This window comes from Borostomias antarcticus, assembly GCF_949987555.1.
Source record: "Borostomias antarcticus genome assembly, chromosome: 24".
Taxonomy (NCBI): domain Eukaryota; kingdom Metazoa; phylum Chordata; class Actinopteri; order Stomiiformes; family Stomiidae; genus Borostomias; species Borostomias antarcticus.
In genome coordinates, this window is record NC_140257.1 from 7,512,806 (window position 1) to 7,535,172 (window position 22,367).

General features: G+C 40.8%; 1 protein-coding gene across 1 annotated transcript; it reads right to left on the reverse strand.

Moving 5' to 3' along the window:
* Window positions 1-462: 462 nt before the first annotated feature.
* LOC311325147 (myosin heavy chain, fast skeletal muscle-like) lies at window positions 463-17,104 on the reverse strand (the record flags this gene model as incomplete). Its single annotated transcript, XM_084457808.1, has 39 exons — window positions 463-480; window positions 638-769; window positions 1,097-1,192; window positions 1,369-1,473; window positions 1,584-1,754; window positions 1,907-2,032; window positions 2,118-2,321; window positions 3,220-3,528; window positions 3,628-3,752; window positions 3,897-4,062; window positions 4,344-4,527; window positions 4,819-5,015; window positions 5,279-5,397; window positions 6,588-6,714; window positions 7,293-7,682; window positions 7,916-8,006; window positions 8,384-8,529; window positions 8,677-8,853; window positions 8,991-9,233; window positions 9,336-9,591; window positions 9,936-10,072; window positions 10,221-10,344; window positions 10,537-10,654; window positions 10,760-10,847; window positions 11,070-11,134; window positions 11,415-11,718; window positions 11,928-12,098; window positions 12,342-12,491; window positions 12,697-12,815; window positions 13,238-13,376; window positions 13,509-13,612; window positions 14,943-15,041; window positions 15,212-15,275; window positions 15,487-15,579; window positions 15,800-15,908; window positions 16,084-16,111; window positions 16,334-16,490; window positions 16,647-16,790; window positions 16,898-17,104. The coding sequence occupies 39 exons, from the start codon at window positions 17,102-17,104 to the stop codon at window positions 463-465; spliced, it is 5,802 nt and encodes a 1,933-aa protein (XP_084313934.1).
* Window positions 17,105-22,367: the final 5,263 nt, after the last annotated feature.

A 22,367-nucleotide genomic window follows, 5' to 3' on the forward strand; every position in this document is an offset into this window, starting at 1 on the left:
AATACCTCCATGTTTCTCAGAGTAGGCCTAATGAGCTCGCATCACCTCCTCATGACTCCAGACCAGAGTCGAAAATGCAGCCCCACCAAACTGAAGCAGCTTGACGGTTTAGAAAGCATTCTGTTTTCATCTGACTGTTGGCTTGGTTTATATCCACCTTCAGTCATTGCAAAACTTTTGGTGATTTATTGATCAACTGTTTCCAGGGGTGTATTCTGTGTTTGTAGTTGAAAGTTTTAAAGAGCTGCTTTTAGTTGCTGTAGGTGTTTCATCATGAAGCAATAAAGAAGCTTCAGTGAAGTTAAGTAACCTCTTTGTTTACACTACTGAGCTGTTCTTGTTACAAATCCACAAATTCATTAGGTGCATTCTTGCTTACTTTATTTCAGAAAATTCTCAAACATTCACCATGAAACTCATATTTTATCAGCCATAGTAATGTGTGACAGGCTCTTGTCATGTTTATTCAGCTTCCTTTGCCTGAGAGAAGGAAAGAAAAAAAAAAGAGGGCCTTAGTTATCAGCTTATTTTTGCAGAAAAGATCCAGAAAAAATATGCATTTTTGTAAACTATAATTTGAAGCAGTGGTTCCAGTAGGACATGTTTCAAGTTTAGCCAACAGCAAACGAACCCTTACCTTTCCAGAGTCACGGCTCTTGGTTCTGAGCTTGTTGACCTGAGACTCAGCGATGTCAGCACGCTCCTCAGCCTCCTCCAGCTCATGCTGAACCTTCCTGAACTTGGACATGTGGCCGTTGGCTTGCTCCTCCTGGGAGATATTGAGAGGAAAACATCAGCATCTAAAAATTGTTGCAGAATGGCCATCAAGTTGTGTCACTTAGAGAATTTGCATTCTATTCTACTTGGTAGTAAGGTCAAATGCCTAATGTTTCATTTTAAATGATAATGGCTTGATTTGAGGGTGGACTTAAACTTTTGTGACTACTGCACTTTTTCCTTTACAGGTCAAACTCCATCAAGCTCAAGTATTTGACATGAATGGAGCCCCTAGTTAAAGGTTTCGATGGAACTCTAAAACATTGTGATTTCAGGTTAAACCTGCAATGCAGGTTGAACTCTTTAGTGTGTGACTTACAGCCTCCTCAGCCTGTCTCTTGTAGGCCTTCACTTTAAGCTGCAGCTTGTCCACAAGGTCCTGAAGTCTGGCCATGTTCTTCTTATCCTCCTCAGTCTAAAGCAGATAGGACATTAAGAAATTGTAATATGTGTAAACTAAATATGTGTATATATATATATATATATATATATATACACACACATTTATGCAAAAATATATATGCAGTATTATGTTCACATACATATATGATGTCTGTATAATGAGGAGTGTGTTGGAGTGTGAGTTGTTACCTGGTATGTCAGCTCCTTGACTCTGCGCTCGTACTTGCGGACTCCCTTGATTGCGTCTGCACCTCTCCTCTGTTCAGCATCAATCTCTCCCTCCAGCTCACGCACCTGCATGGAGAACATGAGCTCATTGAGAAGATTTTATCAATTACATGCCATAAAAACGTTTTACCCCATTCAAGGCAACTCAGGTAATTCTACCACTGCTATTAACTCACCCTGCTCTCCAGTTTCTGGAGCTGCTTCTTGCCACCCTTCATGGCAAGGTTCTCAGCCTCATCCAGACGGTGCTGAAGGTCCTTGACTGTCACCTCAAGATTCTTCTTCATCCTCTCAAGGTGAGAGCTGGTGTCCTGCTCCTTCTTTAGCTCTTCAGCCATCATGGCTGCCTGCAACCACAGAACACAGCTTGGGTGAGGTGGAGAAGTACTGCTAGGTAAGTCAGCATAGCTGTTATGGCTGGTAAAAGTAGATAGGTTAGCAAACAGTACAGTGTGATGAGGGTGAAAGATGCATACAGATTAAACTTATCCAGACTCACATCAGTGATGGCCTTCTTAGCCTTCTCCTCAGCATTCCTGGCCTCCTGGACGGTGTCATCTACCTCTCCTTGCACCTGCACCAGGTCACCCTCAAGCTTCTTCTTGCTGTTCAACAGGCTGGTGTTCTGGAAGGATTAAACAATGAGAAGTTTAAAAAATAACTTCCATTATGAATGTTGCTTGGCTTTATCTGTGTCTGAGTGTTAGCACCTGGGAATGCAGCAGTCCCACTCTCTCACTGGCGTCCACCAGCTCCTGCTCAGCCACTTTGCGGCCTCTCTCTGTCTGCTCAAGAGCCGCTCTCAGCTCCTCAATCTCAGCCACCATCAGACCGTTTCTACGGTCCACCATGGCTGCCTGCTCCTTCATGTCCTCTGCAGCACGGACAGCATCGTCCAGGTGCAACTGGGCATCCTAGAAACACAGATATGACGTATTATTTACTACACAATAATCTATGTTGTCTAGTACTCTAGCAGCTTTGTCTGTATATGTGTGTGTCTATGGGAAAAAAAACAAGATGTATAACAGCAATGCTAAGTCAGTTCTTCTGTACGGCTCAGAAAGCTGGCGAGTTGTTGAGAATGACATGAAGAAGATCAATGCATTCCACAATGGATGTCTCCGTAGGAAATGTTGCATCTTCTGGCCGGAAAGGATTTCCAATGAGGACCTGTATAAAAATAAAAACTGTCGCAGTGTAGTGCTGGAAATTAAACAGTGCCGGCTCCAATGTCTAGGGCATGTCCTCAGAATGGACCAGGACTGTATTCCCAAAGTAGCCTGGAGATAGAACCTGGAAAGAGGAAACAAGGGAGGCCAAAAACAATTTGTCGAAGAACTGTGACCTCTGAAATGAAAATGGCTAACCTAACTTGGGGCGAGGCACAACCTGCTGCACAGGACAGGACCAGATGGAAGCAGATTGTTGCATTCTTATGTTCCTCAAGGAACAAAGAGGATTAAGTATGTAATGGGAAAACATGTTTGGAGAGGTGTGGCCACACCTGGTTCAAAGTGTGCATGCATGCACAAGATCCAATCGCCAACAATGGGCATTCTTCTATGGCCTCATGGGAATTTGGGCGTACCCAGACCCACAAACCATTAGGGTTGAAGAAGACTGAATTTACCCTGGCAGATGTAATTTTCCTCACTACTAGCTTGGAGCTCATATCAGGCTCATAGCGCAGAAGTTACATACTGTAGCTTTAAATGTAGGATATGACCCAATCTAGGCCAGAATTACTGGCCTGAAAGCGGTTTTATGTTCTTCTCTGCAGTGTAATCATTATTATAAAGTTTCCAGTACCTTGAGCTGTCCCTGCACATTCCTCAGCTGCTTCTGGGCCTCTGCTGCTTGGCGGTTAGCGTGGCTCAGCTGGACCTCCATCTCGTTCAGGTCTCCCTCCATCTTCTTCTTCACTCTCAGGGCGTCGTTCCTGCTGCGGACCTCAGAATCCAGGGTGCTCTGCATGGACTCAATCACCCTCTGGCTGTTTCTCTTGATCTGTTCCATTTCCTCATCCTTCTCTGCCAGCTTCCTGTCCACCTCACCCTTGATCTGGTTCAGCTCCAGCTGCACACGCAGGATCTTGGACTCCTCATGCTCCAGTGTTCCCTGAATAAATGGAAATAATCACTTTGTTATATAAGAACTGTGACGATATTCATTATTTCCAAATGAAACTGTATTCTAGTTTTCTAATTTTAGTTATACCTCAGCCTCCTCCAACGCAGTCTGGATCTCAGACTTCTCTGTCTCCACTGTCTTCTTGGCCTTCTCCAGTTCATGGATGCTCTTGCCAGTCTCTCCGATCTGCTCGGTCAGGTCAGAGATCTCCTCTGTGATTTGAAACAGAAACATTTTACATGAACATAACTAATCCACAGCACAATTTAGTTATTAAATGAGAAACCATTCCACTACTTTGGGTTGTTCTGTGAAAAATACTGTACTAAAAGCATCATGCACTACATTTAGCTCACGTTGCAAGTTCTTGTTTTCTCTCTTCAGAGTCTCCAGTTGGTCAAGAGCCTCCTCGTAGGAGTTCTTCATCTTGAAGAGTTCTGTGCTGAGAGAACGAGCCTCCTTCTGAGCTCCCTCCAGCTCAGCCTGACCCTCCTCAAACTTCTGCTTCCACTCTGCCAGAACCTACAGTAGGAGGAAGCACATACAAAAGCAGCTTTACACACTGATGCCAATGTTGGAATTGCATTTAGAAAAAATGATAATTACTACATTTGCCATTGAGGTCGTTACGAACCAACAGCACAATAGTAGAATGTTTTAAAATCACTCTTAAGCCCCTCAACCCTCCAATTGCTGATTCAGGTCCCTTTTCCATGCCATCTAGTAAAGCATTTGGACCAATGATTGCCAATAAACTATCATTTCACCTTATTGAAACTTAGTTGTGGTGAAATCTTTCTCACCTTGTCAAAGTTCCTCTGCTTCTTGTCCAGGTTGGCGGCCAATGCGTTGGCCCTCTCAACGTCAATCATGAGGTCTTCCACCTCTCCCTGCAGCCTCTGCTTGGTCTTCTCCAGAGAGGCACACTTGGAGTTGGTGGCCTCGATGGTCTCCTCAGCCTCCTGGAGACGCTGAGCCAGCTTCTTCCTGTTTGGGACAAAAGAGGCATTGTGAAGGTGCTCTGTCCTGATGGAAAGATTATAAGTTCCATAAGTAGCCTGACATCGCAATTCTTCTTAACAGCCTACTTCCCCAACGGGAACGACAATGGCCGGGTTTCCCGATAAAGAACCTTCTTAAGCAATCCTTTGCATGGGAGTTAAGAAGTACTTCGGAGTTAAGAAGCTTCTCAACTCAGTTAAGTGCTTCTTAACTCGTTCGGTAAACCTGGCCAATATAATTTCTCTTGGGGAAGGCCTTCTGGGTCCATGTACTTACTTGGCCTCCTCCAGCTCCTCTGTCCTCTGGATGGCATCGGTCTCATACTTGGATCTCCACTGAGCCACCTCAGAGTTAGCCTTGGACATGCCGCGTTGCAGCTCTGCCTTGGCCTCCTGCTCCTCCTCAAACTGCTCCCTCAGCAGGTCACAGTCATGGCGAGCAGATTGGACACCGTGGGCCAGAGCGTTCTTAGCCTGGGAGGAGAAGAAAACGAGTGTTCTAGTTCAATTTACTGAAAACTACATGAATGTATACTTTCAAGTTCATATTTCACTGAGTCATCAAAAACTACATGAAATACATCACATACATATAGAATAGGAGGAAGCATGACAAACTAAACAAGACACTACGAAAAAGGACTCAATAAGAGAGAAACTGTGTCTAATAGTCACATTAAGTCACTGACATAGTTGGTGAACCTGACTCCATAGTTCAACTTGTTTTAGAGCCTCACCTTGACCTCCTCCTCAACAAGCCTCTTGAGCTCCTCAATCTGCTGGGTGTAGGCCTGCTTGCCTCTGGTCAACTGGGACACCAAGGCTTCCTTCTCCTCCAGCTGGCGTCCAAACTCACCTGCAGGGAATGAATGGAGCTCTCATCAGGCAAATAACTTTGCAGGTGTTTTCTATATTTATGATTTTCCCCCTCTGATACATTAAACTGAATCATGTGCTCCATGCATCTGTATATGGATTTTATGAATCATCAAAGGTGTATTATAATTTATATGTGTTATAAATAATGTTATATCTTTTTAAAATGGTTGTAAGGTGCACTTTTATACCGACAACACAGTGCTTAACCCAGCTACCGGGTCAATGGAAGGAGAATTGTTTATTTCGCAGACAGCCTTCACTTCATTCAAGGCTCACTCCTGGAGCTTAAACTGGTTTTAAATGCAGATAAAACTAAATATATAGCATGTTCTAGTTAACGCTCCTTTAAGGAAAGTAATTATTTGATCTGCTATTATTATCTATTATTAGTGTATTGATGAAATGTCTTTTCAAATGCATGTTGATGAAATAACAAAAAAGCTGAGAGTGAAACTTGGATTCTTGTATAGAAACATCCAAGTATCTCGCGTGACAATTAAGGAAACTTTTAGTAAAATCAACTTTCCTGTCAGTTCTAGACTATGAGCTTGACATGGTTTACCACTCAGCACTTAGTTTTATTACAGGTAATTATTTTAGAACACACCATTGTCACCTGTATCAGTCAGTGGGGTGGCCATCCTTGTCCGCTAGCAGAATGCATAATTTGTACCTGTAAGTTTACAAAGCGATCTTACAGAAACAACCTAGTTACCTGACATCACTCATCACATGGTGCTCTGGACATTACCAGACAAGGTCCCAGGACTGGTTGGTTCTTGAGATCCCTCAAGTCAAAACTGAGCTAGGGAAGACTGCTTTTACTGTAGATACTGGACTCCCAGAGCATGGAATGAGCTGCAAAACACTCAATACTGTACAGTACCCCTCAATGGGTGACTTTCAACAAATGATGACTAAAACTGGATTAGATGCTTGTGTTTGCTTTGGTTAAATTATACATATTTTATCTCTATACATTGTTGTTTATTGTTTTTGCATTGTTTTTATGAGTGTATTTGTTCTGCTTTTTTATGATTGTATTGCTTGTTTGTGGAAATGTTCTCACCCCTGGTCTCAATGTGTTTCCCCTGGCTAAATAAGGGTTTGAATTGAAAATTGGTAATGAGATGCAATACATCTTTGTTCTTGATATATTCATTTTACCGTTCTCAGTCAGGAGTCTGGCTCTCTGTGCGCTGATGTCAGTGTTCTGGCGAAGATTCTCATCATTCTTAGTCTTGATCTCGCTGAGCTGATCCTCAAGGGTGCGCGCCATCTTCTCTAGATTGCCCTGTGGGTCAAACACCATGTTTACAGACATTATTATTAGTATCACCTTTATTTAGTCAAGGAGGCCAGTTGAGAGCAAGCTTTCTTTTTCAATGACACCTTGATTACATAAATAATAAATACAAATACAATTACAGTACAATACAGTATCATATAATACAATGCAAATATAAAAATAAAGTACAAATGTTATGCTAATAAAGTACAAACATGGTAAAGGGATATGCTTTAATTACACTGTGCAGTCCTGTCACTTTTGTTTTAACACAAGAAATTACATGAATTAATTTATTTTTCTGAGGAGGAAGAGGACTTTGATTCCCTACCAGGTATTTGTAATACACCAGTTTCTCATGTTATGTAATTAAATACACACATACTGTATTTGCTATGAAGGATGAGTCTGGTTTGCATTGATACTAATCAGTGGAGCTACCATAACATTTGCTTTTCATAAGCCTCCTCTTGGCACCCTACAATTATCTTCTATGTGGGAACACTGCAGCTTTACCTATTATTTCTGCTTGGTGCAGAAATGTTACTGCATGTAATAAATCACAATATTGAATTATCACTGACCTTAGCCTTGGCAACTGCTTCCATGTTGGAGGAGAGGTCGTCAATCTCCATCTTGTACTCGCTCTTCTCTTTCTCCAGCTTCTGCTTGACGCGCTGCAGGTTGTCGATCTGCTCACCCAGCTCTGCCACACTGTCAGCCTGCTTCTTCCTCAGGGCAGAAGCCGTGGACTCGTGTTGCAGGGTGGACTCCTCCAGATCACGTCTCAGTTTCTGGAACTCAGCCTCACGCTTCTTGTTCATCTCAATCTGAGAAGCAGTGGCGCCTCCTGCTTCCTCCAGCCTCTCGCTGATCTCCTCAAGTTCCCTGGACAGATCAGCCCTCTGCTTCTCCACCTTGGCCCTGGCAGCACGCTCAGCCTCGATCTCCTCCTCCAGCTCCTCAATACGAGCCTAAAGTAGAGATTAAATACATGATTCTAACGAATCATGGCTGCCAAAGAAATTCCTTTAACTCTTTCATTCTGGTCTTCAGTAGAAGACAGGGGGCAAATAAGGGTGAAGTCAACCCAAAGTCAAACCGGCTGAACGTCTCAGAAGCAAGGACAGCACTATCAAATGTACGATTATTTTTTCAGGAATCATAATGATCATGACTGTACTAGGGCTCAGTAACTACACGGTACCTGAAGTTCCTTGATCTTCTTCTGCAGCTGGGCTCCAAGAGACTGCTCATCCTCAATCTTGCTGAGGAGCTGGCTGGTCTCAAAGTCCTTCCTATGGAGCACAAAGGAATCAATGACAAACATTTAGTTACTGTGCTATTGTGAGGGCGGAGTCCAACCATTCACTACACCAGGGGTCTACAACCATTCTGATGTGACGTGTTAGTTGCCTGTGTCCTGGGTGACATAATTTCTGACAACATTTAGTAAGGGCCAAGGGACAAAAAGTATCATCACAATAGGGCAGCTTGTCCAAGAACATGACCAAATTGACTGTTGCAGTACATTTATTTGCTTGCACACATTTACAATTTTGGAGTTTTGTAATTCAAAACTAAAACCACTTTCATTGTAATGATGGTTGGAATTCAAGTTAATTAAATCAGTCACAAATATCTCAAATGATCTCTGAAAAGTATTTGTACTTACTTCTTGATCTTCTCATCAGACTGCTGCTTGTCATTCTCCAGGTCCATGATGGTTTCCTGGGCCAGTTTCAGGTCTCCCTCCAGCTTTCTCTTGCTTCTCTCTAGTTCCATACGGAGCTTCTTCTCTTGCTCCAGAGAACCTTCCAGCTGGAGAACAAAACACATGATTTTTACTCACCTTTGGTGATAACAGGTTAATATTGATAACAATCATGAGGATAACAATAAGCGATTCATGAAGAGGCATAGTTAGAACTGCCCCTAATGTGCAAGACATCCTCCAAGATGACTCACGTCGTCGACTTGCTGTTCCAGCTTGGTCTTGGCCTTGGTCAGAGTGTTGACTTTGTCCTCCTCTGCCTGCAGGTCATCCAGTGTCTGCTGGTGGGCCTCTTGCAGGGCTTTCTTCTCCTTGGTCAACTTGGCAACGCTCTCGTCTTGGGCGGCCATCTCCTCTGTCAGGTTTTTAACCTGGACAAGACAAGAACGAAAGGAGATGATGGTCAGTTCATGATTTGGGAATAGAAGAGCTTAACTTCATTACTGTTTGGCTGTGTTTTTGAACAAACTACTGCTTTGCTATTGAAAAGATGTTGACATGTTGAAACCTTGTTCTCAGTGGCGTGTTTCTCCTTCTCCACTTTGGCCAAGGTAAGCTCCAGATCGTCAATGTCTTTTTTCAGCTCAGAGCACTCATCCTCCAGTTTCCTCTTCTTGGCCGTCAGCTCTGCGTTCATCTCCTCCTCATCCTCCAGCCTCTCGGTTGTCTCTTTGAGTTTGGCCTCCAGCTGGATCTTGTTCTTGATTAGACCCTCGCATCTCTCCTCAGCATCGTTCAGATTATCTGCTTCCTGGGAGAGGCAAACACAGTGGAGAAAAGATCAGTGTTCAATTCTGTTCGATATTGGTGGTTATTTTTGAATGCATGTGCTTGTGTACTGTAGCTCACTCACAGATGCAACTGCAAGAGCCAGATCGTTCTTCTCCTGCAGCATGGACACCATTTTCTCCTCCAGCTCCTTCTTGCGAGCTTCAGACTTGGTGAGGGCGACTTTGCATTTCTCATAATCCTCCTTCATGTTGGCCAGCTCCTTCTCTGTCTCAGCACTCTGCAGAAGAGGCTTGATCTTGTAGTACACCTTCATCCATGGCCAGTGCTTAACATTCATGAATGAGCGGATATTGTACTGGATGGAGTAGATGGACTCTCTGATCACAAGAAAGAGCGGCACAGTGAATGTTAAGGTCAATACACATTGGATCTGATGTGATGAATGCAATCTATCCTCTGATACCGGTATGTAAATATAATGTGTAAGATATGTAAAATATTTCCATCAAAATAACCATTAAGGTTAAAATCCTAACACCCGGGATGATAATATTTTGGTTATTCAAAACATTGTAATATTGTAGTACAACATATTTTCTGTTGGCATAAGTAGCAGTAGGAGTAGGATTACTTTATTGATCCCTGAGGGGAGAAATTGCACAAATAATTTGAGGTTTGTGGTAAAACAAAGGTTAAAAAGACATTATAAGCTCCCTCTCACCTCCTCTCCATCATCTTCACAAACTCCCTCCTCATCAGGTAACCGCGGGCGAGAGCCTGTGTCATGGTTACCAGAGCAGCAAGCTTCTCATCTCTCATCTCCTCAAGGACACCCAGTAGACCAGCTTTGAAGAACACCTGAGGCACAGGTAGAATACACAGATGAAGTAAACAAGGTGAAAGTAGGACACAAAGTTGAGTTTAATTTGATTCAATGGGTGAAATGCTATTGTGTTGGGTGTTTGTTGTTGCTTGTATTTCGTAGCCTGAATATGTGCTATCTTACCTTGGTGTGTCCAAACTTGTAGTCCTCATGATTCACATCAATTGACCCAAGCAGCTTCTCAGAAGCCTTCTTGTTGTCAATGAACTGGCCTTCGGGGATGACACTGGCATTCAATACTTTGTATCTGTGTAGAGAGAAATATTGAATATTGATTAGTTTGGTTTTAAATGTTAAGGATGAAAAGGTGTTTGTGGGAGTGCATACATGTACAGTATGTTTGTGTGTGTATTCATGTGCAAATGTGCATGTGCCTTTCTACATGAACTTTGTGTTTTTGTATGTGTTAGTGCACAAACGTTTGTGTGTGTATCTGTACCTTTGCTTGAAGTCAGCATAGACGATTCTGCTGGGGAAGCCCTTTCTGCAGATCCTAATACCCTCCAGCACACCGTTACACCTCAGCTGGTGGATAACCAGGAAGTTCTCCATCAGACCTAGAAACAAAAGATAATGATGATTTTTCGTCTTTTAGAAATTAAGATGTCATTTAAATGTCAATTAAGAAGTAAAATAATTTGTAAAATGTGATGTTGTTATACCTGGAGTCTTAGACTCATTGGGGATCAGGCAACGCACAAAATGAGGGTGGGTGCTCCTCAAGTTGGTCATGAGCTTGCCCAAGTTCTCCTGTAAGGGTGTTCCAAATGACAGTTTTCTCAGATACCATTGATGATGGAGTTGACGAGCTAGATTGCAACTAGACCTAATTAGCTGATTAGTTGATTCTGTAAATACATTTCAATATAAAGTATGGAAAGATTAGTAGCTTGTTATAAATAACCATTAGACAAAATCATGGCATAAAACATCACAAATGTACCTTGAAATTAGATAGAAAAGTTCACTCACTCTGAACTGAGAGGACACAGTCTGCATGGAACCTCCCTTCTTCTTGCCTCCTTTCTTTGAAGTGTCTATGAGTATCACGAGTTAGAGAATAATACATGATAATGTGATACAATATTTATATTTAAGTACTGTTAAGTTTCCTTTTAATTCACAAACAATCAAATAAATGTGTATAATGTATTAACTTATTTAAAAACATATTCTGTGTTTTTCAACAAGTTCCTATACACAAATATTTTCACTCTGAACACTTGAATCGTCTATCTCACTTACTTCAAAGTGACCGTTAAAGGGAAAAGGGTTCTTATATCCATTTTGCTTTGAGGGGATTGAACATGTACAAACCTTCAGGTGGAGCAGCAACGTAGATAACGGTCATCACTTTTACTGAGGACTTCTGGTACAGCTGAAGCACAGAGTCGTTCAGGGGGTCCTTGTTCTTGTCCAGCCAGCCATTGATGTTGTAGTCCACTGTACCTGCGTAGTGGACCAGGGAGAAGTGGGCCTCGACTTTGCCCTTTCCAGGTTTAGGCTTCTCAAAGGCCTTGTTCTTGCCAAGATGCTGATCGTACAGCTTGTTCTTGAAGGTCGTGTCTGAAGCCTTGGGGAACATGCACTCCTCTTCAAGGATGGAGAAAATGCCCATTGGCTGTGTAGGAAACACATTTTGATCAGACAAATGTCTGTTTACATACAACAAACTAGTGCCTTGTCCAAATGTGTCTGATATTTATGTATACATTATAGAATTGTATTACCAATATGATAATGTCTGTGATTATTATGATACTATTCAGTTGCCTCAAATGTACCCACTATACTTGCAAAGCCAAAAACATGTAGTGTTATAGTTTTCACCTTCTCAATAAGCTCAATGCAGGCAGCCAAGTCCATGCCAAAGTCAATGAATGCCCAGATGATGCCCTCCTTCTTGTACTCCTCTTGCTCCAGGACGAACATGGTGTGGTTGAAGAACTGTTGCAGTTTCTCATTGGTGAAGTTGATGCACAGCTGCTCCATGCTGTTGTACTGTAGATGCACAGTTTGAGAGATCATCTTTGTTTAGATACCCTCCATGTATTGATTCTTTATCTTGACTTAATTTACTCTTAATTAATTAGGGTAGATCACACTTTCTGTATTCATGTATAACAAAAAAAAAGAAGAAGAAGCGCAAATTGTTCACTTATGAGTTCATTAATAATAAGACAGGATTTATTTTACCAAATATGGTCAAAAGCCTGAACAATCCCATAGCAATACCAAACTCACGTCAAAGATCTCAAAACCGGCAATGTCGAGCACGCCGATGTAGAAGTTCCTTGCTTGCTTGGTGTCCAACATCAAGTTGATGCGGATGACCATCCACAAGAACATCCTCTCATAGATGGACTTGGCCAGAGCGCTCACTGAATTATTCACCTGTGTAATGACAATGCCATGAGTTGGTTCCACTTTATTACACTAATGTACTTTATCTCATAGTCTGCTTTTTGCCTTGTATTGATTCTAGAACTATGGGAAAATTAAAAGGACCATTCCAGTTACTTTGTAACTGCATGTCTTGAGTATTTAAAGAAATAAGCAGTAAACTATTTTCTTTCAGCAAATGTGTACCTCCCCTTACCTGAGGCACTGTCTGACCCTTGGTCACATACTCATTGCCGACCTTCACTCTGGGGTAGCACAGGGCTTTCAGCAAGTCAGCTGAGTTCAGACCCAGAAGGTAGCAGATTTTATCAGCCACTAGAGGGAGAGAGGAGTAAATAGAGTTTGAGGAGGGACACAATGATCACAATTTACTTATTATCTCCACCCCAGCTACAGCGCATGGTGAGAGGTAATGTTTTCAGTGGCATTTGTGGGTGGGTGCTTGCTTGTGTTTCTTTATTTGTCTGTTAGGATTATGCAAAAACTACTGGACCGATTTTCACGAAACTCGGTGGATGGGTGTAGTGTGGTCCAACATTTTTGAGCGGATCTGAATCATGGGGCGGGTCCACGAGCTGCCCAAACACGGCTGGCCATTCACCACCATTAATGTTTTGGACCAGGGTTACAAAAAAACTGCTGGACCGACTATAATATTTTCTAGTTAAATATCGAAAGTAGAAAGAAAGAATTTGATAGAGATTTTTGAGGAACGTGGGACTTGAAGTGGGACTCACCCTCTGTGCCATCTGGCTCAGCCTGCTCCTCACGCTGCTTCTGCTTGAAGTGCATGTTGCCATGTTGCATGACAGCACCAGTCAGCTTGTAGATGCTCTGCTTGTCTTCAAGGGTGAAGCCCAAGATGTCAATAGCATCCTGGAGGAGGAAATTAATGTAAGATGTAAACAAGTAAGATCAACTCAAGTGTGCCAGGTGGAGGGACTTAATGACTGCATTTATGCTACGCCTTTTATTTTCAATTGTTGTATTGTACTTTCAGTGACTCACGTCTGTAGCGTCCAGCTCCACCGTGTCATCGATACTGGCCACAGTGATCTGACCCTGGCTGATCATGGGATAGTCATAGGGGTTGGTGGTGATGAGTGTCATTTCTGTGGAGAACCAAGAATGAAAATCAGCTTGTATAAAACTATAATGCAACTATAAGCACTGCTTGCTGAATATGTGCCAGAATACCATACCATACCATGAAAAATAGTAGGCTATGAAAGCCTAAAGATGGAAGCAGCACTCACGTCTCTTTTAAAGTTAAAAAAGCCTTTATTTGGGCAAGGTGGCTTTGCTCAGCCCTGCGCGGTTCTTTTTCCTCTCTCAAAACCACCTATACCATACCATACCACTTTATTTGTAGAGCACATTTAAAAACAACAAAGTTGACCAAAGTGCTGTACAAGTCAAACAACAATAACACACAAAGAGCACATAATAAAACATATGCAGTATGTCACATGAAAAAGGACAAGTGTCTTAGGCTATGTCAGGAAAAAACGCCAAAGAATATAAGTGTGTTAAGAATGATCAGCTATTTGTGTGGTGATCAACCTGGATCGAAGCCTGACTTCATCAATGCTGCACCTTTCTACCTGCAACACCAGTGGATCTTAAACTCAAAACACCCTTTACTGCAGCAGCATATTGGTACACAGGGCTGTTCATCTCTACACACTAGACAGTAATTAGCCTGCTCGGGTGTAACTCAAAGCTATTTTGCCAACATCCAGTACTGTAGCAAATTAGCCTGTTCAGATGTATTCCAAAGCTCTTACGCCAGTGTTTTTCCCACAGAAATGTGTTGTATCTCATTCCCCTCCTTCAGGGAACTGTAGTCATGCACTCTACCATCCGCTCAGAGCATTGCTACCTTGGGTTACAATAGACAATGTTATGATTATGAATAAATAATATAACAACTATATACTGTACATTAGAATATCTATAGTATATGTATGTATATCTATATATATATATTTATATATTTTTATTTATATATATATATATTCATAAATATATACGTAAATATATATCAGTAAATATAGGGTATTGCAGACAAAGTTCTGCCGAGTATGACAGATCTGCTGATTGAGCATCAAGATCGAGGCTCTGCTTAGTGATTATTATTCAGTGTCTTTCATCTTCCATCTGATTTTACATGAACTATGGCACTCTATCCCTGTTTTTATGGTCATGTTAGGTCTATTTTTATGTGAAGCACTATTGCATATAATTTATTTATTGCAAATAGATTTGAGCTGCATTTTTGTATGAAAGGTGCTATACAAACGTAATTATTAAAGTTTATTATTAGTATTAGTAGTAGTAGTAGTAGTAGTAGTAGTAGTAGTAGTAGTAGTAGTAGTAATAGTAGTAGTAGTAGTAGTAGTAGTAGTGGGCACTGGTTCTTTGCATTCTGCTTCATCTTACCAACAATCTCAGGCTTGTGGTTGGTCATCATCTGGTAGAAGATGTGGTAGCCTCTCTCATCGGGCAGCTGGAAGCTCACTCTGGACTTCTCCAGCAGGTCTGGAGGGAGAGAGAGAGAGAGAGGGAAGGAGAGAGAGAGAGAGAGCAATTTGAATCTGAAGTAGGAAACCGATAGTCATAGTAATGTTTGTCTACATTTAGGCCAACAATCTGGTGTAATATCCTTGTGTATTTAGTGAAGAACTGAGAAGCAATCCAAGCCAACTTACAAGTTTCAATGTCAGCACTGGCCAGTTTGCCAGTATTTTGGAAGTGAATCCTGATGAATTTACCCTAATGTACAGCATGGAGAAATACCAGAGGGACAGAAAATAAATACAATTACCAGAATAGCACACAGTATTTACACTTTGATTTACAATATTTTGGCAATTACAGTACTGCTATGGTACTGCTGGTAGTATGCTGTACTATATCATCGTAATAGGGAATGTATTAGAAAGAGCATGTGCTATAATATATAACATTGTCCCCCCAAACTTACAAAGCGAGACGAATTGTCGTTCCTCACTGTCTTGGCATTACCATAAGCCTCCAGCAGAGGGTTAGCTGCAATGATCTGATCCTCAAGGGAACCCTGAGAGAAAAGAGCACGTTGGTCAGTTACATTGTAACTCAGTAGGCAGGCTAAGGACAGCTGTGAACAGCATAACACGGCCACAGTACTGAAACCTGGAACAGTCTAGCAGCCAGAAAATAACCCACAATGTTCCCTGAAAAAACGAATTACCTTTTGGTAGCCGTCTCTCTTTCATAACTGCAGGGCCACTGCCACCCCAGAAATTCTAAGGACTTGCCTTAATTTTGCCAGTCTCCTTCTTCTTTTCACCCCCAGATACAGCAATGGTGGCAAAGAACTGGATGACACGCTTAGTGTTGACAGTCTTTCCAGCACCGGATTCTCCACTGGTTTATGGAATAGAAAATTGGTTTATTTTAGTCTACATGTAGTACAAGTATTGGCAAATGTCTCAAGATAGGTAGTATCATAATTAAAGTGCAGTGAAACACTTGATTCTGACTACAAACTGGTAAGTTCTAACAAACTAATAATCAATTCTAAATTGCATGTTAAACTTACGTGATCAGGACAGACTGGTTCTCCCTGTCTGCAAGTAAAGAATGTAAGAGGTGTCAAGAATAGCATCATCATGAAGTACATTCATCATACCATTTATCAACCTCTCCTTCCATCCACCCATCCATCTATCCACCCATCCATCCATCATCCATCCATCTATTCACCTCCCCATCCATCAGCCCATTCATAAACCCATCCCTCCATACTGTATATCCATCCCTTCATCCATCCACACAACGATTGTTCGTACCAGTCAACATGTTCTGGAAGGCGTTGTCAGAGACAGAGAAGATGTGGGGTGGAGCCTCCATACGCTTCTTCCCTCTGTAGGCGTTGACCACTACCATGTCGTACACAGGGAGCCACTTGTAGGGGTTCACCGTGGCACAGAAGAGCCCAGAGTAGGTCTGCATCAGAAGCGATTGAGACAAGACATTAGACACATTATGGTGCATGCAGGGTCTACAGATATCAAAAGATATATAACAGGCAACATGCAGTATAGATATAAGAATGCAATTATGGGATATATTTGTGCAGGTGTATGTCTGTGTCTTTCTTACGTAGATCATCCATGCTGCATAACGCTCTTTGAGGTTATACAGGACAGAAGCTTCATTGAGGTAGGTCATCATGGCCATGTCCTCAATCTTGTCAAACTTAGGGGGGTTCATTTCAAAGATCTCCTCATCTTTGAAGGTTTTCGTCTTAAATTAAGAAATAAAGCCAAAACTAGTTTCAACTGAACGATTCACTAAACATGTTAATTCTGTACAATTGCAGCCCAACTGAACACGTCAGTTTATAGACTTACCTCCTTAGACAGTTCCATTTCCACCTCAACCTTCCCAGCGTCCCTTTTGAGAATCTTTGCCTTGAGGTACAGCTCTACCTTGTCAGTCACAAAGCAGGCATTCTTAGCATCAAATGGCCTGCTCTGAGCCTCAATCCTCTCCTTCTCACCCTTACGAAGGTAGATGGCGGCTGGGCCGTACTGGGCCATCTCCGCGTCCGTACTCATGGTGGCGGTTTACTGGAAGAAAAAGAGAACGCATAAACATGAGAAAAATGATAAATATATTTGCCTTGAATGGTGCCCACTACAGATGAGTGTTATCACATCGACAATGATTATATGTTGGCTTTATAAATGGCATACAAAAGGCAGGCCAACTAATATGATTAAGTCAAATAAAAAAAATAAAAAAGATTGATAATATGATAATAACAAATCTTTTTTGTTGGATAAATCTCTCCAGTCAATTCATATAAATAGTTCGGAAAAGTTATTTCGGTAAATTATTTCTCCCCTTTAATAATACTACTTGGTAATTTTTTTTATAATGTTGGAAAGCCTGATTAGTCACCTTTACAACGACATGCAACTTGTAAGGATTGTTCATTTGTGGAATGAGTAACACAGCTAAACGTGTGGGTAGGGGCCCCCAAAAATCCCCTGCAATATTCTTATGCGTATGGATTCTCCACACGCTACTGAGGTCCCTGAAAGTGTAAAATGAATTAAGTGTAAAAATGGCCAATATGTGTTGTTTCTTCCTTATTACTGTGGGAGAGTGCAAATCCAATCCACCAAGCAACTCAAAACAAGAGTGAATACCAACAGAAGAATACTGCAGGGGATTTTGGCACTTTTTTGGGTGCTACCCACACGTTTAGCTATGTTGCTCATTCCACGAATGCATGATCCTTACACGTTGTACCTCATTGTAAAGGTGACTAATCAGTCTTTCCAACAAAATAAAATACAATACCAATTGGTATTTTTAAAGGGGAGAATTAATCGAGCAAAATAGCTTTTCCGAACTATTTTTGAGGAGTTTAGTTCAGATAAAATCCTGTCCTTTAACTTTAAATTGTCTGCACTAGTATGTTGCATTACAACATCTCACCTTGTCTTCCCCTCCCAGATGAAACAGTACCTTAGTGGACACTGGAAAAGATTTTGATGTTGTGAGTAAACACACGACTTAACACAAAAATGAAAAACACAACTTAAATTACATACATAATTCAAATGAAAATCAATTTTCACAGACAGGGCTTAGATTAAGCCAGGAGTAGACCTTCATGTGGACCAGTTAAACTAAGACATTTAAGGAGCTTGCATGCATGTGGCATAACTTTGGCTTAGTTAGTCGGAGACTATGGAGTCCAGGAGTGGTAGGTAAGTAAGCCTGAATGAGAACACAGAACAGGCTGTTGGTCTAATGGTGCTCATAAGAACCCTGAATGGAATAGAAAACACCATTCCTGTTGTGTATCGTTATACAAAACAAAGTATAGAACAAACGTTTGTATTATTATACAAAAGCGGTCTCTTAAGTAATTAAGTACTCGTCTGGCTGTATCGCACATCAGTCTGCATTTAGATATTCCAAATAGTCCATGCTCCGTCACAAACATTCCTAAGCAGAAGTTAAACCTGCCTCTTTGAAGGATTAATTTAAGCTTCAATTTAGTCCTAGAGCAACTCCAATCCTCCTTCAATCGGCTTTGTTTGATGTAGAACAGCATAAACCTACTACCATTTTAAGATACTGTAAATCTATAGTCACTTTGAGTTAAGACTGCTCAAATGCTCATTTTACTAAAGATGTGTTCACATCATGGGGTACTCTTGAGTCTATTTGGATCTCCTAAATAGTCAAGAATATTATCGAAGAATTACCAGGTATAGGTATGAGCGTCATGATTCCAAAAGATAAAAAGTTAACATGCATTGTATACAGTATGTTTGTATGTGCACACATGGGATATCTCTGTGTACTAGGACATGACAAAGTATATCAAATTCCCATAACAAATGTAGTGTTCGTATGTTAAGTGTTAATAAGATTAAGAGATATACTATGACTCAAGATACCAATAATAACACTGTGTGAATGAAGAGTGCAAAGAGTTATAGGGTCTTACCACAGAGGTTGAAGCTATCTGTCCATGGATGCTGGTCTCTGGATCTCCTTATATCAGCTGCAGAGTGCCAAACAAGCAGGAGCTAATTGTGGACCACTCTCCTCAAGGAAGTGGAAGTGAGTCTATTGCCTATAAGGTCTGACTTTGACCCCCTCCCTCTTTCTCCCTCCCGCCAGCTCTGTTTCTATATTTTCTTTGATGATAGAAATTGCAACAGTGTTCCACAGTGCTTTCATGTGTTTATATGATCTTTTATAAACACTATTTTGTTGAAATGTTGTTCATTTCATCAATTAAATTGTAGGGTCCTATAAATAGACTTACCATGAAAAAAGTTACTAACAAGAAAAAGTATTTTTAATAACAATCTTTAAAGATCATTTCCCTCATTATGGCAATTCCTCATCAAGCTTTTTTCAGCAATTCTGATGAAGTAAACATAAGCATTTATAAGGTATTTGGTACAAGAACTCACAAACAAACAAAAGGAAGACCTGGAGGACTAGCAAGTGAAAAACAGGAACGGTGACACATTTTTGTTTTGGCTCTATTCAAATAGGTCAGACCTCACCTGACACAGTTTGCCATTTAACTACATGGTTACCTCAAAATTACAGATGTAAATATGTATGTATGTATTTATGTGTATTTATATATATATATATATATATATATATATTTATATATACACCATTAAAAGGTCCATACGATTCCAAATTGGGCTAAACCTTAAAAGAGATTTAATGTTAGAGATTAATGTTGCTTAATACAGTAAAATAACTTGATAAAATGTAAATGAGAAAATTGCAGTTCTCATTCAGAAAGAGGAGGGTCATGAGCAATAACTACTAGTAACATAGCAGGCATTAAAAAAATAGACAAAGCTATCAAACTATTGAAATTATATTTCCATTCTTATACTACTACATATTAGACATAGTTATTTCTTATGACTATCCACTTCATGAATTATAGCTGTTATTTTCCATTTTGATTTTAAGTGTTGACCTATTCAGACAACATGAGTGGAAAATGTACACTGGTGAAGTACTCCCTTGCTCCTCCCACCCATTTGGCAAAATCTTGTGATTCAAATCCCACTACTGCTTTATGTGCTAGCAGGAGAGTCATATAAAACTGAACTGGTAATGTAGCGATGATCTAGTGGTTCTATATCTATTCTGATTGATTGATTTGTGCATGTTTGTCACTAGAAAAAACACTTTTAAATTCAAGTCTAGGTGGCTATAGGATAAATGTAAGCGCTTGGTGGAGTCTGTGGCCAAAAAGATTCTACATGGGAGACCATTGTGCATAGAGAGGCACTTTTGTGATAAACACATCAGTTTTTGTTCTGCTCAGTCACCGTTTATGGCAGTTACTGCACACTCTCCTTGCATTCATACTGGGGGCAGGGCGGGGTGGCTATTCAATCCAATCCAATGCCTTGCCATTAGATCTACAATACGAGTAATGATTTATAAGTGATGACATTTACAGTAGCCTGGCATGCTGGTCAGCTATTACGTAGGGACAACATTTAAAAAATGCTATAATTAATTGTGCCACATTTCTACTGGCTGCCACCTGACAGGGTTCCAACATCCTATTTTCAGTTTCTCTACTCATGTCGTTCAAGTTAATAATCCTCCTTCCAAAGCTTTTATAGCATACCCTGAAGCCAAGGCCGACCATCTTTGCCACTCAGATAGCTTGAGTAGAGCTGATATATATGCAGTATTTCACAAGCTGTCTACTGTATGTAACTATTTGGTGTAACTGTTGACATATGTTTTGAAAACTACTTAATATAAAGTGATTAATGTGAACACATTTCCTGAGTTAACGGCTAGATTTATATGAGTTTATAGGGACATTCAACAGCACGAAGACAATGACATGGGGATAATGGCATTACTTCAGTTACATGTACTGTATTTCAAATTGGGTAGTAATTTTTGCCTCTTAATACTTGATTATACAAGGATATGTCACCCAATATTCCTTTACTGTAGTGGAGGTGGTTTAGTGAGCAGGTTTGCATGATTGTTGAGGCCTGATGAGGAGTCAGCTACGTCAATCTTATGGAATACAGAAGACCTTGGTTTAACCAAGCAAGATAAAAAGTTAGATATGTTGGACCTGTTGTAGGTCATACAGAAGCGAACATAAGACTAAGCCGTTCAAATAAATCTCCACTTAAGATAAACAGCTTAGACTAAAAATAATATTGAATAAACTGAATCCCTGGATCTGAAACATAATGCTTGGTATGCAGGGGTGAAAATTAACTTTTTGGCTCACGGTGTGTCACCTGCCAAGGGGACTGTAGATTAAAAAACCTACCAGCCAAGTATATATTTTTTTCAGATAGCCTTCCGAAATCTAATCGCCAATTGGAAATTTTACCTGCATTTGGCCGTTAGCAGGTGTTAATTTTCAGCCCTGTTGGTAAGCCTTGGATGACATTGCTGTCACAAATTGTTTGAAATATTAATATCTGTCAGTCGGCCTGATACAGCAGCATTTATTTTGGTAACTTGATTTGAGCTGTTACAAGATCCACTGAGTTGAAGTCTAATTTGGTATGTTCCACAAGCTCCACAAGATAGCACCCTCCTTGGGCCAAAGCAATGATTGGCTCATTCAGGGTTGATATCCCTGTATGATCTCAGAGGTAAATCTATCAGTATCAATGTCAAAATGTGAGAGAGGAGGAGTTACAGTTGATGTGGGGGTGGGGGGAGGGGGTTGGGGCGGGGTGCAAGACAGCTTACTAGCCAAGAAGAGAGTCACTCATTTATCAGTGCTGAGAAGTGAGAGGAGCTCACTTTTGTGTGTGCTTCAGCAGCCTCTCAATGACTCCATTTAACTCATTCAATTTAGATTAAAATGTATACGTGTTCTGCTCTGAATTAAGAATTACAGTAAATTGTATTACATATTCCACAATAAATATGTTGAATATATGGACAAGCTCACCAGTGCTGTGCCATGAATATCAACAACATAGTTGAAGTATTCACAACAACACATGTTCCAGACAAGGTTTTAAGATTCATTTGGAAGTCTAATTATTTTTATATGAGCACAGATAGAGGCAATGGGTGTCAGAAATACACACAGCCATAAATAATGGTGCATGGTGGACTTTATAACTCTTCACCATAGAAATGATTGAATGTCATGAACTGACATTTGAGCTGTCTCAATTTTAATCACAAAGCCTTATACAGACTTGAGGTATAATAAGAACTATGCTTGGTGATGTTGTAACCTTGCAGCAGACTCGTCCAGCTATGAGAGGAAGCAAAGTACACCAACTTTAAATCTCTCCAAAGGCCAGAGAC